This window comes from Protopterus annectens, chromosome 2.part2, assembly GCF_019279795.1.
Source record: "Protopterus annectens isolate FY-2018-M chromosome 2.part2, PAN1.0, whole genome shotgun sequence".
Taxonomy (NCBI): domain Eukaryota; kingdom Metazoa; phylum Chordata; order Ceratodontiformes; family Protopteridae; genus Protopterus; species Protopterus annectens.
In genome coordinates, this window is record NC_056730.1 from 1128443406 (window position 1) to 1128458429 (window position 15024).

Sequence of the window (15024 nt, forward strand, 5' to 3'; positions counted from 1 at the left end):
TGATGGGAAAAGGACCTTCAGTGGGATTGTGTACCTCAATTTTATCCAACTGAATTTTCCTTCTTACAGCAGCTGCTAAGGAAGGATTATTGGGAGCTTCAATCCTCCCTGCATTTGAGGGGAGCTCATTTGCAACCTCTGATTCATTAGACCCCTCTAGTGGAGTGGTATAGACTGATGGAACCACATTTTCAACAGGTGAAAAAATATGATTCAGTGTGGATACCTGTTGTCCTTGATTGATATTGTCAATGAGTGCCCCTTGCTCAATACTGCAAGCTGCACCCCCCTCAACATTCCGCTCAACGATGTTAGTTGAGACTGGGTTTTTGACTATGTTGGATGTGTTCATACTGTTAGTACTGTTCATATCAACATGCACAGAACGATGTATATTAGAATTACTTCCATTGTACCTGTCTCTATTGAAGATGTTTTACATCGAGAAAGCATGCATCATTCGCACATCTTCAAAAACATCATTAAAGGCCAGGCGATGCGTGTTTCCCGACTCTCAACTAAGATTGAGGATTTTAACGAAGGATTGGCGAACTTGCACAAAGGGCTTTTGGTACGTGGATACACTGAAGAGGAGGTCAATGATACGTATAGAAAAATGGAAAGCCTCAGAATGAATAGAGCGAAACCGTATTTCTCTGATCAAACTAATAGGCTGGATGTACATATAGAAGATACAAGTAAGAGATTAATGAGTTTTGTTATTCCCTTTGGAAGGGGCACTAATATGTTACAATCTTATGTTCGTAAACACTGGAACATACTTACAGCAGATAACAATGTAACCAGAGTAGTGGGATCCAATCCATCATTTGTGTTCAGCAATCTACCAAATTTGAAGAGAATATTGTGTGGAACAAAGATGGTAACAAGTGGAGATAAGACGGGATTCGAAAGTACAAAGAAGTGTGGGAAATGTCCACAGTGCATTTTTATCGATGAGTCTCACTACTATAAACATCCCATTACAGGTCACCTTTGGACGATTCAGTACAACAGTGATTGTAACACCAAGAATTTAGTATACGTAGCCCATTGTGTCCATTGTTTCTCTTTCTACGTAGGAAAAACTAACAGGACACTTAGAGAGAGAATACGGGATCATGGATATTGTTTGGCCAGAGGTCAGGATTACAGTGCCATAGCTAAACATACCCTCAGGGAAGGGAATACGCATACTTTTTTATTTCAAGTTCTCCAAGTAATACAACCTAACGATAGGTTAGGAGATTTAGTAAATCTCACTGAAGAAGCAGAACTTAAAATGGATCTCGCAGACTAGCCGCATACATAGAGAAGGGGCTCAATGAGGTACTTTCAAGAAGGCCCACAGAGCTTGGAAGAATTAAGAATAGAGAGAGAACCAATTCCCTTCCCCCGAGATAAAACTTTTGAGATGGCTGCAAGTTGCAGATTTATCGTAGAAAAACTTGCTTCCTCATGAAAGAGAGAACTCAAAAACATGAGTACATTGGAGACAGAGGATGAAAAGTGATCTATATCCTCTGTGAAATCCAGATAGAAAAACATTTCCATTTGTTACCATATACTTTGCGGTGGAGGGCTTTGAGAAGCAAGTGCAATGTCAAAGACAGGAGAAGGGAGCTTGGACTTTAGCAAAACTACTGGAAGTGGAGAAACAAAGTGGTTAATTTGAGGGACCTGAGACTGGGAAGTTGTTGCTCTGTTTGGATGTGAGATCAGATCCTGCTTGGGATCCAATATCCATGGACGATATTTTGTGAGACTGCAGAAAGGGAACCATACCAGACAAGGCCAATGAGGGCAATGAGGATGAGATTGGACTTGAACCTGCTGGCTTTCTGTAGAAATTTGGGTATCAAGGGGATCGAAGGGTAAGGATACAGGAGACCTGGGGGACAATCGTGGACTAGAGCATCCCTGGGTGACTCCACTGCTGGAGAGATCAGAGCAAAGTACCTGCTGCATTTGTTGTTTAGGGGACAGGAAAACAGGTTGCAGCAAGGTTGGTCCCAGTGGCTGAAAATCTCTTTAGCTACTGACTGGTTCAGAAACTACTCGTGAGGACTCAAGATAGACCTGCTCAGCTTGTCCACCAGAATGCTGTATTCTCCTGCGATGTATGCTGAAATGTGCAAGCAGTTCAAAGTCACTGCCCATTCCCAGACTCATTGCCTCTCTGCAGAGTGGGTATGACCAGGTTCCCCCCTGCTTGTTGACGTACCATACCACCAACATATTGTCCAACAAGACTGCAATCGTTCCCAGAGGGAGGCAGTCTTGAAAGGCTTACAATGTGAGGAGGACTGCTCTCATCTCCAGAATGTTTACTTGCAATCTGGTCTCTATGGGGGACCATGTGCCTTGGACCATCCTTCCCTGAAAATGCCCCTTCCCACCACAAGAAGAAGGAGTCTGTGGTCACCGTGGCTGACCGAGGGGGAAGGACAAAGAGCCTGCCTAAGTGAAGAAAGTCTGGGAGCATTCAGCACTGTAGAGGCGTGCAAATTAGGGTAAGCCTGATCGGGGTTGATATTGGGCGACACCGAATGGACCACTGAACAGCCAGGGTCCAATAAAGTACTCACATGATGAACCTGGCTAGCAGCACCAGAAGATGGCAGACACGGAACCCAAGGCTATGAGAACAGAGCGAGCTAAAGGAGATAACTTGTCTAGTGAATACTGAACACGTTGCCTGAGTGATGATATCCATTGTGAGTGAACAGCAGCAACTTTATTGTTTTCAACTGGGTTCCAATGAATTCGATGTCCTGAACTGGACCCATCATGGATTTGGTCATAATGACTGTGATCCCCCAGTGAAGAAACAGGCGCAACATCACTTGAACTGCCCAAAGTAGTTGATGCCTTGTGGGTGCTGTTAGGAGCCAATCGCCCAGGTAGGGGAACACCTTTAAACCTTGCAGATAGAGATGCGCTGCAACACTGTCATGCACTTGCACATCTGGGGGCTGTGGTGAGGCCAAGGCAGCACTCTGAACTGGTAAGTGCAGAAATCTCCTGGAGCTCCTGTATTTTGACATGACAGTATGCACCCTGGAGATCCAGAGCACTTCCAGTCATCCTTGGGCAAGAGCAATAGAATGGACTGTACCGTAACCATGTGGAACTGTATGCTTGACAAACAGATTCAAACTGCTGAGAGCAAGACATAGGTCGGAGGTCCCAGTCTTCTCCGGCATCAAAAAGAAGCGTGAGCAAGTTACGCATCCGCTTTATTCTGTTGGGACCTGCTGGATGACTCTTGTCTAGAAGTTTTTGTACTTCCAGAAGGGCATCCTCCTTCAAACTGGGTGGCACATTGGGGAGACACTCTGGCAAAAGGGGAGGTGGTAGTGAAAATGGAATACACTAGCCTCTGAATATAATGTTCAACACCCAAGCATCATTTGTTATGCTTGTCTAGGCTGCTGGGTGTAAAGAAAGTCTGCCCCCGACTGCCTCCAGAGCAGGACAGTCGGGCAACACTTTATGAGCGCTCAAAGGGCCTGTCAAAGAAGGTTTCCCCGAAGCCCCAATTCTGTGGACACCCCTCTGCCTCTAGGGCAGTGCCAAACACTGAATCCTCTCTCTTTCTGCCTCTGGAAGAGGGAATCATCCTGTGACTCTGGGAAGGCTGCTTGCGATTTGCAGAACCACATCTTCCTGTTCTGTTGGTTCCTAGAAAACGTTAGCTGGGGGGAAGAAAACTTGATCCCTACGGCAGATAAAGTCTTGCCTTCCTGTTTGGTGGGTTTGGTGTGGGGAGTGGTTTCTTTAACTGACCATCTTGAGAGGAACCGTCAAAAGGGGCATTAATAAACATTTTGAAGGGGTCCGTAAACTGACAGTCTCATCCAGGCATGTCGCCGGAGGGCTATGCCTGAACCAGATGCTTGAGAGGTCCCCTCCGCTGCATGGGAGATTAGCCTCATCGAGGAATTAGCAACTGAAGCCATAGTGCTCAGCTGTGTGGAAAACGTCTTGAAGGTTTCCTCGAACAGAGACTACCCCAGAGATGTGGAAAGTTCTTTTACCAGGTCTCTCTGGAGGCAAGTAAAATGTGCCAGATAATTCAATGTTCTCAGTAAAAAGGTAGCTGAGGCATACACTCATTTCCTACATCTGTCCAGGGCCAAGGTCTCCTTATTGAGGGGGTGGACAAAAGAGCTCTTTGGCAAACTCCTTTTTAGTGGCTGCTGACAGCACAATGGCATCAACTGGAATCCCTTTGCTCCAGAAATGGCAATCCTTGGGGGGGGGACTAAGGTACTTATCGGCACGTTTTGGGACTGATTCTATAGTATCAGGCTCTTTCCAAGCCTGGCAGGCTACAAGATCAATAAGTTGGTTTGCTGGAGGTGTCACCCAGGATGTAGACAGTTCCATCCTGAATGCCTCCAGGAACATGGACTCCTCCAAGGGGTTGGGAAGACCATCCACCCTTTTGCTTCGGGACTTCTACAATATCTACGAAGGAGATATCATTGTGTGGAGGTCGAAGTCAGTGTCCTCTGTTAAAGACTCCAAGGGGGAGTCTATGTGCTTCCCTTGCACCAAAGTTTCTGGTGAACCACCTCTGCAGGATACTCAGGGAGGACACGGAAGACAGGGGAACCCCTTCTTGAGGGGTTGGCTGGAGGCTCTCCTGGAGTGACTAACCACAGATCAGAATGGAAGGAGCAAAGCTTTGATCCAATGAGGATTGGGAAGGGCCTGGTGGATGAAGGATCGTATCTCATGGAGTTGAAAAAGTCCTCGCTGCCACCAGGAATGCCAAGGATGCAGGGTGAGCCCTGAGGCCGGAGCCCTTGAGGAGGAGAGAGAAAAGGCCACCCAGAAAGAAGGCACCGGTCCTGAGCTATCAAAGACTGAGGCCCCCAGAGGGAGGGATGGATCCAAGAAGGACACCAACAACTCTGAGGACCTAGCATCGACCCCTCTAATCCAGGACCCACACTGCTCTGATAAAATCAGAATAAAGCCGGTCTGGGACACTGTTGTGCTTGGGGAAAAAGTTATTCCTCGATCAGATGCAGATCCACTTGGGATCACCAGGCCCTACGACTCAAACTGGATGGATTGGAGGAGGAGGGGACTGAAGTCAGGGTCACAGTTCTCACATATCCAGCATGGGCTGGAGAGGACAAAATTCCCAGCTGGATCTGGGCTTTTAGGAAACTCATCATCATTTGATCCATTTCTGAGTGTGAGTGCCGACCTAGAGGACAATGAAACCAAGTAGACTGGGCTGGGGAGAGAGACTTGCTCTGGCACACAGTATGGCTCTGAGGTGTGTGGTCTGAGCAGGAGTGGCTTTGGGTCCACTCCGGAGAAGAGGAACTATGGATCTGGATAACCTGTCAGCTCAGAGATACTGCTTGGAACCCGGTTGATGGATCTGGCAGGGAGGGAGGTTTAGCCAGTGCAGACTCCTCCGGATCCAAGGGACTACTCTGATCCGGGAGAAGTGCAAAATAGATGGCTCCAATTACTTCCTTCTCTATTCGGAAGTGGAAGATTATGTCCCCAGAGGGGTATAGCTTTTTCAAAGGAGGGAAGAAGCCCTCTGAGGATGAGCTTATTCCTCCTGTCTGCCAGGGCCCAGGGATTGAATGCCAAGCAGACATCACAAAGTACAGCGAGATGCTCCAGATCAATGCAATAAACACCTTTTGTGGGTATCAGATTGGGGAATGTTATGCCCACAACAGGCACATCTCTTAAACCCTGCAGATTTTTCTGGCCTGTCTGACATGAATAAGCAGACATGCTTACACACACACACACACACACACACACACACACACACACACACACACACACACACACACACACACACACACACACACACACACACACACACACACACCTAACACAGAGGCCAGTCACACTAAAACTAATTATCTAAAATAACTACAAAACAGCAGGAAAGCTTTTAATATAAAGAACTAAGAGAAAGAAATAAAGAAAAAAGAGAAAGAAATAAAGAAACCAGAAAAGGGCGGGAAAGGACCTAACATCAGCAAACAAACTACTGGAAGCGTAAAGGGAGGGGAGGTAGAAAGTACAGTTGTGTACACATTGAGAATTTAACATTTACTGTTTAAGCAATCCCATGAGATGTTGCTGATACTTAAGCATATGAAATTGACAGTTTAAGGCCCTTATAGCAAAGTTGCAGATGTGTAACCCCCCCCCCCATCTATCCAATGCCCTTGAATCTCTTTCAGATGGGGTTGGGTTTTTTTGCAGTGGAAGCCTTAACTCCATTTGGACCCTGTGAAATAGTTTCTGGGTCAGCAGCAGGGTTTTTAAAAAGAAACTTGTGAGAGTCAGGAACCCTGTAATATCTGTCAGGCTTAACAGGAGCTGGGGGTAAGGAGTGAGGGGTTAGATTAGACTCTGAAAACACATCATTCACAATGTCTAACACAGGTGGAATGGCTAGAGGCCCGTGCTGAGGTAGTAAAAGAAAATCCCTGAGCCTCTTTTTAGATTCTGAACAATCTTGGCTCTCCCAGTGGAAATGCTCCCTTATGGTATGCAAGGTTTCCCCAAAGGAATAGCCCTCAGGAGGAGATGCTGAAGGAATAGATTCTTCAGCATCAGAATCCTCATAGGGGGGAAGAGAGCATTCCTGATCAGAAGAGGAATCAGAAGAAATAGAAACCTGATCTGAAGATTCATAGTCAGTGTCTTGCCTAGGCCTCTTATCAGGAGGGAGGGGACCTCTGATCAAGGTAATCAAGACTTCGGCCATTTTGAGCACCTGTTTTTTGGGCATAGAGGCCTGTCCACGTGGGTCTTGAGTTTGTTTCCTAACTTTGGAAGGTGCTTTAGTCTTTGCCTTTGAATCTGAAATTGTTTTAATATAAAGATGTTTAGGTCTGAATACACCCTCAGAAGCCGGTACCTCAGCAGCTCGGACCCATCTGAGGGATTGTCCAAGGCTCCAATACCTTGAGTATCCAAGCTGAATGACTGACTCCACGTGGGAGTCCGTAGCGGCCTGCGACTCTAAAGTAGCAGGCGTCAGGGGCTGCAAAAGCACTTCAGAGAACCGGCGACTGGCTAAGGAGAAGCTTCGTCAGTTTTGGGCCTCGGTTGTTTTTCTCTATCCTTTTCTTTGCGTTTTTTGTAAACTCCGGTAGTCGGATGGCTATCCAACGACATTTCAGGATAATTAAACTGGCGTCCAAAATAGTTTAAAGCAAAATTATACAGACGCTTAATAGTGCGTTGGTTAAATCTAGCACAGAACCGACAACCAGTAACGTTGTGATCAGCGCCTAGGCAAGGAATACAGTAAGAATGAAAATCCTTATGAGGTATTTGCTTTCCACAAGAAATACAATTATTAACTTTTTCTGACATCGGTCTTGAGCAAGAAAAAAGTTTCCCCAATGGGGTACTTAGCTTAATTGAAGACTTCGGATCTGAAACTCAAACATGAAAATCTCAGGAGTCGGCCGACCGGCACTTGCAAACTGCTTTTGCTTCGGGCACCGCGCGGCAAGAAAGACTGAAGAAAATGGCGTCGGCTGCTTCTTTTATACCCCTGATGACCTGACGTCAGGGAAGGCGACAACCGACACAGACTTTGGAATTCAGGCCGGCTGAGGGCAACCTGCCAGCAGGATTACCCAAATGTAATGACTGCAACAGTGAAACACGAAGAAAATCTATACACTACATTATAGCTAGAGGAAAGTAGAGATCAAATTTAAGGAAACAGCTGTCAAAAATAGAATTCGCTACCATTGAAGCAGAGGCTCAGAACAGAGTCTGGACTGCAATAGCGGCAAATGAGATCGGAGGGTTTGAAGGGAATGAGGCATCATGGGAGGAGGAGGAGTCTGACACTCAGATCATATGTCTTGAGAAATGGCTGGCTTGGATCAGACGATGGATCCAAAGACCCATTCATGATGCATAATGAAATGGACTTCATCAGATCCCTTTTTCCTCCATTTTTGCACCTGGGATCGGGTGTCACAAACAGTGACAATCATCTAGAGCTAAGGGCCAAGCCCTGCAGTTGTACTTCCACACCACACACCCACATGCATGCACCCACACACCCACATGCATGCACACCCACACACCCAGCCAACTTAGCATTTCCAATCCACCTACTGCATGTCTCTGGAATGTGGGAGGAAACCGGAGCACCTGGAGGAAATTCATGTGAACACAGCAAGGACATGCATAATCTGCACAGAAGGCACTCCAGCCAAGAAAAATGGGAGTCTCCAGCTGTGAGGTGACAATACTATCCGATGCACGATGTGTCACCTTTTTCAATAGAACCTGAAAATTAAATACACAACAGGTGCTCTGCAAAAGCACATCTTTTATGCTGCCTATATTCACATTCAAATAATTCAGGATTAATATTTTCCAGCTGTTTGCACTACACACGATTATAAATCAGGTCTCTGATCACAACCACATTTTTTCTATTAAAAAGAGGGCTTTAAGAAATTCACCTCAGTGAACTGCTTGAAATACATTTCTCAAGCATACATGGGGATTATAACTTTGTAATAAATGGGGGAATTTTAGCTGCTCAAATACAATAGCTTCATAACTTAAAAAAGTGCCAGTGTGGAAAGATGTGTATAGCAGCTTTTAAAGCTACTGGCTGACTCCCACTCATGTGGCAGCACAATGAGAGTTAACTGCTTTTAAAGCTACAAGTTGCTTTCCACAGTAGTTTCTTATGCATGACATCTCTGGTGTAATGAGACATTTACTTTCCTTTACAACACAGCCAGGTTATGAAACCTGTCCTTTAAAAAGGAATGCTAGTCATGTACTTACCAGAACATTAGATTTAGTTGGTCTCTGCCCATATAAAGTATGCGAATGCATATCCTGGAGGCCGATGGAGGAAAAATCTGTTGCACTTCTGGTGTTGGATGGTGAAGCAGTCTTTAGGGTTATTTTCAGGAGTCAGCCTACCGGCCACTTGCCCTGCTTCTGCTTCTGGCACAGCGCAAGAAAGACTGATGTAATGGCGTCGGCTGTATGTTTTACACCCTGACCTGGCGTCATGGAAGAAGAGACAGCATCCGGCGCGGGAATCCAAGACTTTGATATTCAGGCCAGCTGAGGGCTACCTGCAGGCAGATAACCCAAATGTAATGCTGCAACAGTGAAACACGAACATCAGGATCCTCTTACTGGACCAATTCGTATGGGTAACATAGTTTACAGCTACTGCTTTATCTTCATTAATTTTACATCCCAAAAAGACTTGAAACTGTCTCTAGATGTTCCAAAACACTGATATGCCCTTTTCTTGTTTTATCATGTACAAGATATTGTCTGTAAATAAAGCCAACTTTTCAAGATTACCATGCCAATTATACACTTGAATTTCAGAGTCCCTTATTTTCTTTGCCAATTGCTCTGAATGAAAAGCAAATACAGCAGAAAGTTGATTATCCAAACTAATCGGGACCTAGGGTAGTCTGGATAACCAAACATATAAATAAACTGGATAAAAAAAAACTTACAAAAATGTTTTTGATGAACATTAAACAAGAAAAATAAAACAAATTCACTTTAAGTACAAAATGGTACAGTATATTATTGCAGTCCATGCTCAAAATATACACACAAGTGAATATGTATAACATATCCATATTCAGACTTTACGATTTTTTCCACCCAAAAACTTTGGAAGGCTGCGTTTATTGATGTTTTGGATAATTGATGTTCAGATAATCGAGACTCTGCTGTAAAGGATAGAGAGGTCACCCCTGCCTGGTTCTTCTCTTCAGACACAACCTGGCAGAAAGGAACTTTCCCACTTTCAATTTTTTGCCTCCGATTCCTCATACAGTATCCTAATTAACCTTATTATTCTATCAGGGAATGCAAATGCTACCCATTGCCCTACTCATAAAATCCCAGCTTACTCTGTTGAATGTTCTCGCTCTCCATCCAGACCCACTAACAGTGGTATTTTCTTAACCTCTGCTTCCCTATGGATAATTACTGTTCTATTAAAGATGTCAAATGTTAGCACCCCGCAAAAAAACAAAAAACACCCACAGACCGATTCATCTCTATCGATTTTGGCAACACCTTTGCCATTCTTTTACTTAATACAGACAAACATTTCATAATCGGTTTAAAATTCTAAAGGACCTAGATGAAGTTGGGTCTAATGGTTCTTTACCATCTTTGGGTATTATAGCCACTACAACCTGCTTCCAGGATGCTGGCACTTCTACTCCTTTTAAAATATTGTTAAACAAAACCTTCCAGATTTTTATCACTTTCTTCTCTCCTAACTTCCAAGCTTCAACAAAAACACCATCTATTCTGGCAGACCTTCCTGGAAATGATTTGTGTCACCATTTTTATCTCATCTCCTCCTATCTTGATTGCTGTGCCTTATCTACATCCAGCACTAGCAAAGCCTTCCATAAATATTTCCATATGCGCTTTCTTGATTTCCATACACTGCACTCTCTTGAGCTGGGTCAAATGATTGGACAACTACATACTAAAAGGGACATATTAGTGCATTAATGGCTTATGAGGGAAGTAGAGAGGAATGATAGTACTGCGTACACTTACCATAAATGTAGATATTTGAGTGTATTCACTGTTGCAGTCATCACATTTGGGTTACCCCTGTCAGAGTAGCCCTCGGCCCGGATATCAGAGACTTAGTATTTCTCCGTCGGTTGCTGTCGCTTGTGGACTAACGTCAGGTCATCAGTAACAAAGTAAGGCAGCAGACGATATTATATCAGTTTTTCTTGCCCTAACCTGTCAGGAGCCCCCAAGTAGGAGTCCAGGCTCTGGTGGAAGAAACCCCACCACTGGAAAATAAATACCAATAAGTCCCTTGTAAGGAAAGGAGAACAAGTCAGAAAGGTAATAAAAGGAGAAGAGAAGAAAGGGGGATGGAGGGAGGGAAACTAGGACCGCAAAAGTGAATACACTTAAACATCTACATTTATGGTAAGTGTACACAATACTATGTTCTTCGTGTTTCACTGTTGCAGTCATCACATTTGCGTTGATTCCCACAGCAGAAAAGAGTGGAGGCACTCAATGAAACTAGGGGCTGGCTAAGATGCCCTGCAAGACTGGAGAGGCAAACCCTGGCCTGGATTTGGAGAGGAGGGGCAGGTGGCAATGCTTGGTAAAAGTGTGAACAGATGTCCAGGTAGCAGCCTCCAGGATGTCCCTGGTGGGGACTTTTCTGAGGAAAGCTCAGAGGTGGAGGCAGTGTGTCCTGACCACCTTGTAGGGAGGCTTTCCATGCTGTTTATAGGAAAAATGGATGCAGTGTGCTATCCATTTGGAAATGGTTTGTTTGGAGATGGCTTTGCTTCCTGCCCCTGTAGCAAAGCAAACCAGCAATTGATCAGACTTTCTGAAGGACTTAGTCTTGTCTAGATGGAATCTGAGCTGTCTGTGCAAATCTAGAGTGTGAAGAATCCTTTCCCCCTTGTTCTGAGGATTAGGAAAAAAGGTGGGCAAATGAATGGATTGGTTGAGAGCCACACTGGACACCACCTTGGGCATGAAGGATAAGTTAGTTCTGAGGGATACCCTGTCTGCATGGAAGATGAAGGGTTGCACAGCCATGAGTGCCTGCAGCTCAGAGACTCTTCTGGCTGAAGTGATGGCCAAAAGAAATGCTGTCTTCCAGGAGAGAAATTTTAGCTCTGCATTAGAAGCTAGTTCGAAGGGGGGCAGGGTGAGCTTTTCCAATACAAAATAAGGTCCCAAGCTGGTGTTGGTGCCCTCAAGTTACTAGCCCGCTTGATCAAAGGGTGTGGGAAAGGAGGCTGCTCAGTGGGAAAATTAGCAGAAATAGCAGATGCATGAATTTTTATAGAGGAGAAAGTGGCCACTGTGTAGAGCAGGTCAACTAAATAATCCAGGATGAGAGGGAGGGAGGGCTGTGCTGTATTTCCCTTATCCTGGATCCAGGTACAGAACCTTTTACATTTATCAGCATAAGACTTTCTGGCGCTAGGATGTCTGCCTCATGGATAACATCCAGAACCTGTTTACTGAGGTTAGCATTGGTTCGGGTTAGGAATAAGCCAAACTGCCAAATTGAGTGTCTGCAACTGGGGATGCATGAATTCCTTCCTCTGGGTCAGGAGGTTTGGAATCTGAGGAAGATGCCATGGGTAGCAAGGACAGGCTGTAACAAGAGATACCAGTGTTGCGGGCCAGTCTGGAGCTGTGAGAATGGTCCTTGGTATTTCCTCACTTATTTTGAGTAGCCCCCTGAGGATGAGAGGTAGGGGAGAAAGGCATAGACAGATAGATTGACCCAGGGGAAGGAAAGGAAATTGACCCAGGGGAAGAACTGGGCATCCACTTTCAAAGCCATGCAGTGGTGCTCCATGGTGCAGAAGTTTCTGAGCTGATGGATGGTGTGGGAGGCAAAGAGGTCGACCTTCGGGGTTCCCCACTTCTGAGTTATTAGGGTGAAGGTACTTCTGCTGAGTTGCCACTTGTGTGTGGGTCCAGAAGGTTTCTGCTTAACTGGTCTACCAGAGAGTTGAGAGAGCCTGGTAGGAATTGAGCTAACAGGTGTAGTTGCATGGAAGAGGCTGTGAGCCAAAGGGTCATGGCCAACATGCATAGAGGGTAGGCAGCCCCTCCCTGCTTGTTGATGTACCACATCACAGTGGTGTTGTCTGTTTTGATCAGGAGAACCCCTGGAGAGAGAAGGGATTTCAAAGCTATCAAGGCATGCTGCACAGCCATCATCTCTTTTTGACTGAAGTGCAAAGAGATTTCCTGAGAGCTCCATTGGCCCTGTATGCACCTGCTCAGGTGTGCACCCCAAGCATAGTCTGATGCATCTGTGGTGAGGGTCTGGGCAGTAGGGGTGGGTGGGAAGAAAGGCAGTCCCTTGTTGTGGGAGCATGCTGTTGCCCACCAAAGAAATTCCTCTCTTAGGCAAGGAATTAGAGCTACAAGAGTTTCCAGGTCGTGTTGACACAAAGGCTCTTTAGGTACCACTTAAGTTTCCTCATGTGCAGTCTGGCACATGGAATGAGTAGCATGCAAGATGCCATGAACCCCAGAGCTTGCAGGATCTTCCTTGCAGATAGCTGGGGCCTGGTGGCTAGTTGAGAGAAGTAGGCTGTCAGGAAAACTTGTTTCTCTGGTGTAAGGAATGCCATCTAGGACACTGTGCCCAGACTTGCTCCCAGGAAGATTATCCTTTGGGCGGGCACCTGTTTGGATTTATTTCCATTGATTGTGTATCCTAGGGAGGTTAGTAGCGTCTTTACAAAGGCCAGGTGCTTGAGCAGCGTTTCCTGGCTATCTGCCTGAATAAGGTGGTAGTCCAAGTATGGGTAAATATGAATATTTGTAAATGCAATGGCCGGAGCCAGACATTTTGTAAAAACTCTGGGAGCAGTAGATAAGCCAAAGGGAAGCACAGAGAACTGAAAGTGTTGAGATCCTGCCCTGAAGAGGAGATATTTCCTGCATGATTCCCCGATAGGAATGTGGAGGTAGACCTCTTTTAGATCTAGGGTGGCTACCTAGCGTCCTTGGACAGCATGGGTAGCAACTGCTGGAGGGTGAGCATTTTGAATTTTGGGATCACCATGAAGGTGTTTAGAATTGATAGATTGAGGATGGGGCGCCAGGTACCCTCTTTTCTGGGCACCAGAAAAAGTCTGGAGTAGAAGCTTTGGTCCATCTGTTCTGCAGGAATGTGCTCTACTGCTCTCAGAGAGAAGGAAAAGGATTTGCTTTTGAGCCTCTGCCCACTGATTTGGTGCTAGATCTGGGAACCCTTTTGGGGTTGGAAGGATATGGAAGGAAAATTTGTATCCCTGAGACACAATGTTCAGAAAGTACAGTTGTGTACACTTGCCACAAATGTAGATGTTAGAGTGTATTCACTGTTGCAGTCATCACATTTGGGTTATCTGCCTGCAGGTAGCCCTTAGCCGGCCTGAATACCAGAGTCTTGGGATTTCTGTCTCGGATGCTGTCGCTTCTTCCTTCCATGACGTCAGGGTATAAAACATGAACAGGCAGCCATTACATCAGTTTTTCTTGCCCCAGATGTCAGGTGCCCCCAAAATAGGAAGCAATTACATGATATGAAAAACCCCAGCAAAAAGTAAATACACATGCTATAAGCTATGCCAAACAAAAAAGATAGGTAGAAGTAAAGAAAGTCAGGGGGCTGAAAGGAGGATAACCAAGACTGCAACAATGAATACACTCGAACATCTACATTTATGGCAAGTGTACACCAACTGTACTATGTTCGTGTTTCACTGTTGCAGTCATCACATTTGGGTAGATTCCCAAAGCTAAGGAAGGGTGGAGGTAGTCAAGAAGCATTCGGGCTGGCAATCACGCCCTGTAAGACTGCTGTGGCAAATCCAGCTCTGGATTTAGAAAAGATAGGCAAGTGGAAATGCTTGGTGAAAGTGTGTACAGAGCTCCAAATTGCAGCTTCCAGGATGTCCCTGGTAGGGACTCCCCTGAGGAAATGTAGAGGTTGATGCAGCCCTAGTGGAATGTGTTCTGCTCCCCTGTGGGGTAGGTTTCCCATGATCTTCGTAGCAGAAATGGATGCAGTGTGTTATCCATTTAGAAACAGTGTGCTTTGAAATGGCCTTGCCCTCTGCCCCTTCAACAAAGCTGACTAGCAGCTGGTCAGATTTTCTGAAAGGCTTAGTCCTGTCCACAAAACCCGAGCTGCTTGTGCACATCCAGGGAGTGCAGGATCCTTTCCCCTTTATTCTGAGGATTAGGGAAAAAAGTTGGCAAATGAATGGATTGGTTTAAAGCCACAATAGATACCACCTTGGACATAAATGATGGGTTAGTCCTGAGGGAAACCCTGTCCGCATGGAAGATGAGTTCCACAGCCATAAGGGCCTGCAATTCTTGCTGAAGTGATGGCTAGAAGTAAAGCTGTTTTCCATGAGAGGAACTGTAACTCTGCTGTGGCAGCAGGTTCAAAGGGAGGAAGCGTGAGCTTTTTCAATA

General features: G+C 45.5%; 1 protein-coding gene across 1 annotated transcript in view; it reads left to right on the forward strand.

Annotated features, from left to right (window-relative positions):
• The window catches only part of SMC5 (structural maintenance of chromosomes 5), a 3018525-nt gene that overhangs the window by 667439 nt on the left and 2336062 nt on the right, over nt 1–15024 (forward strand). Inside the window, exons 8-10 of the mRNA XM_044064368.1 lie at nt 174–216; nt 2074–2090; nt 12164–12179. Of these exons, the coding sequence (XP_043920303.1) occupies nt 174–216; nt 2074–2090; nt 12164–12179 (76 nt within the window). The remainder of the gene's footprint in view (nt 1–173; nt 217–2073; nt 2091–12163; nt 12180–15024) is intronic.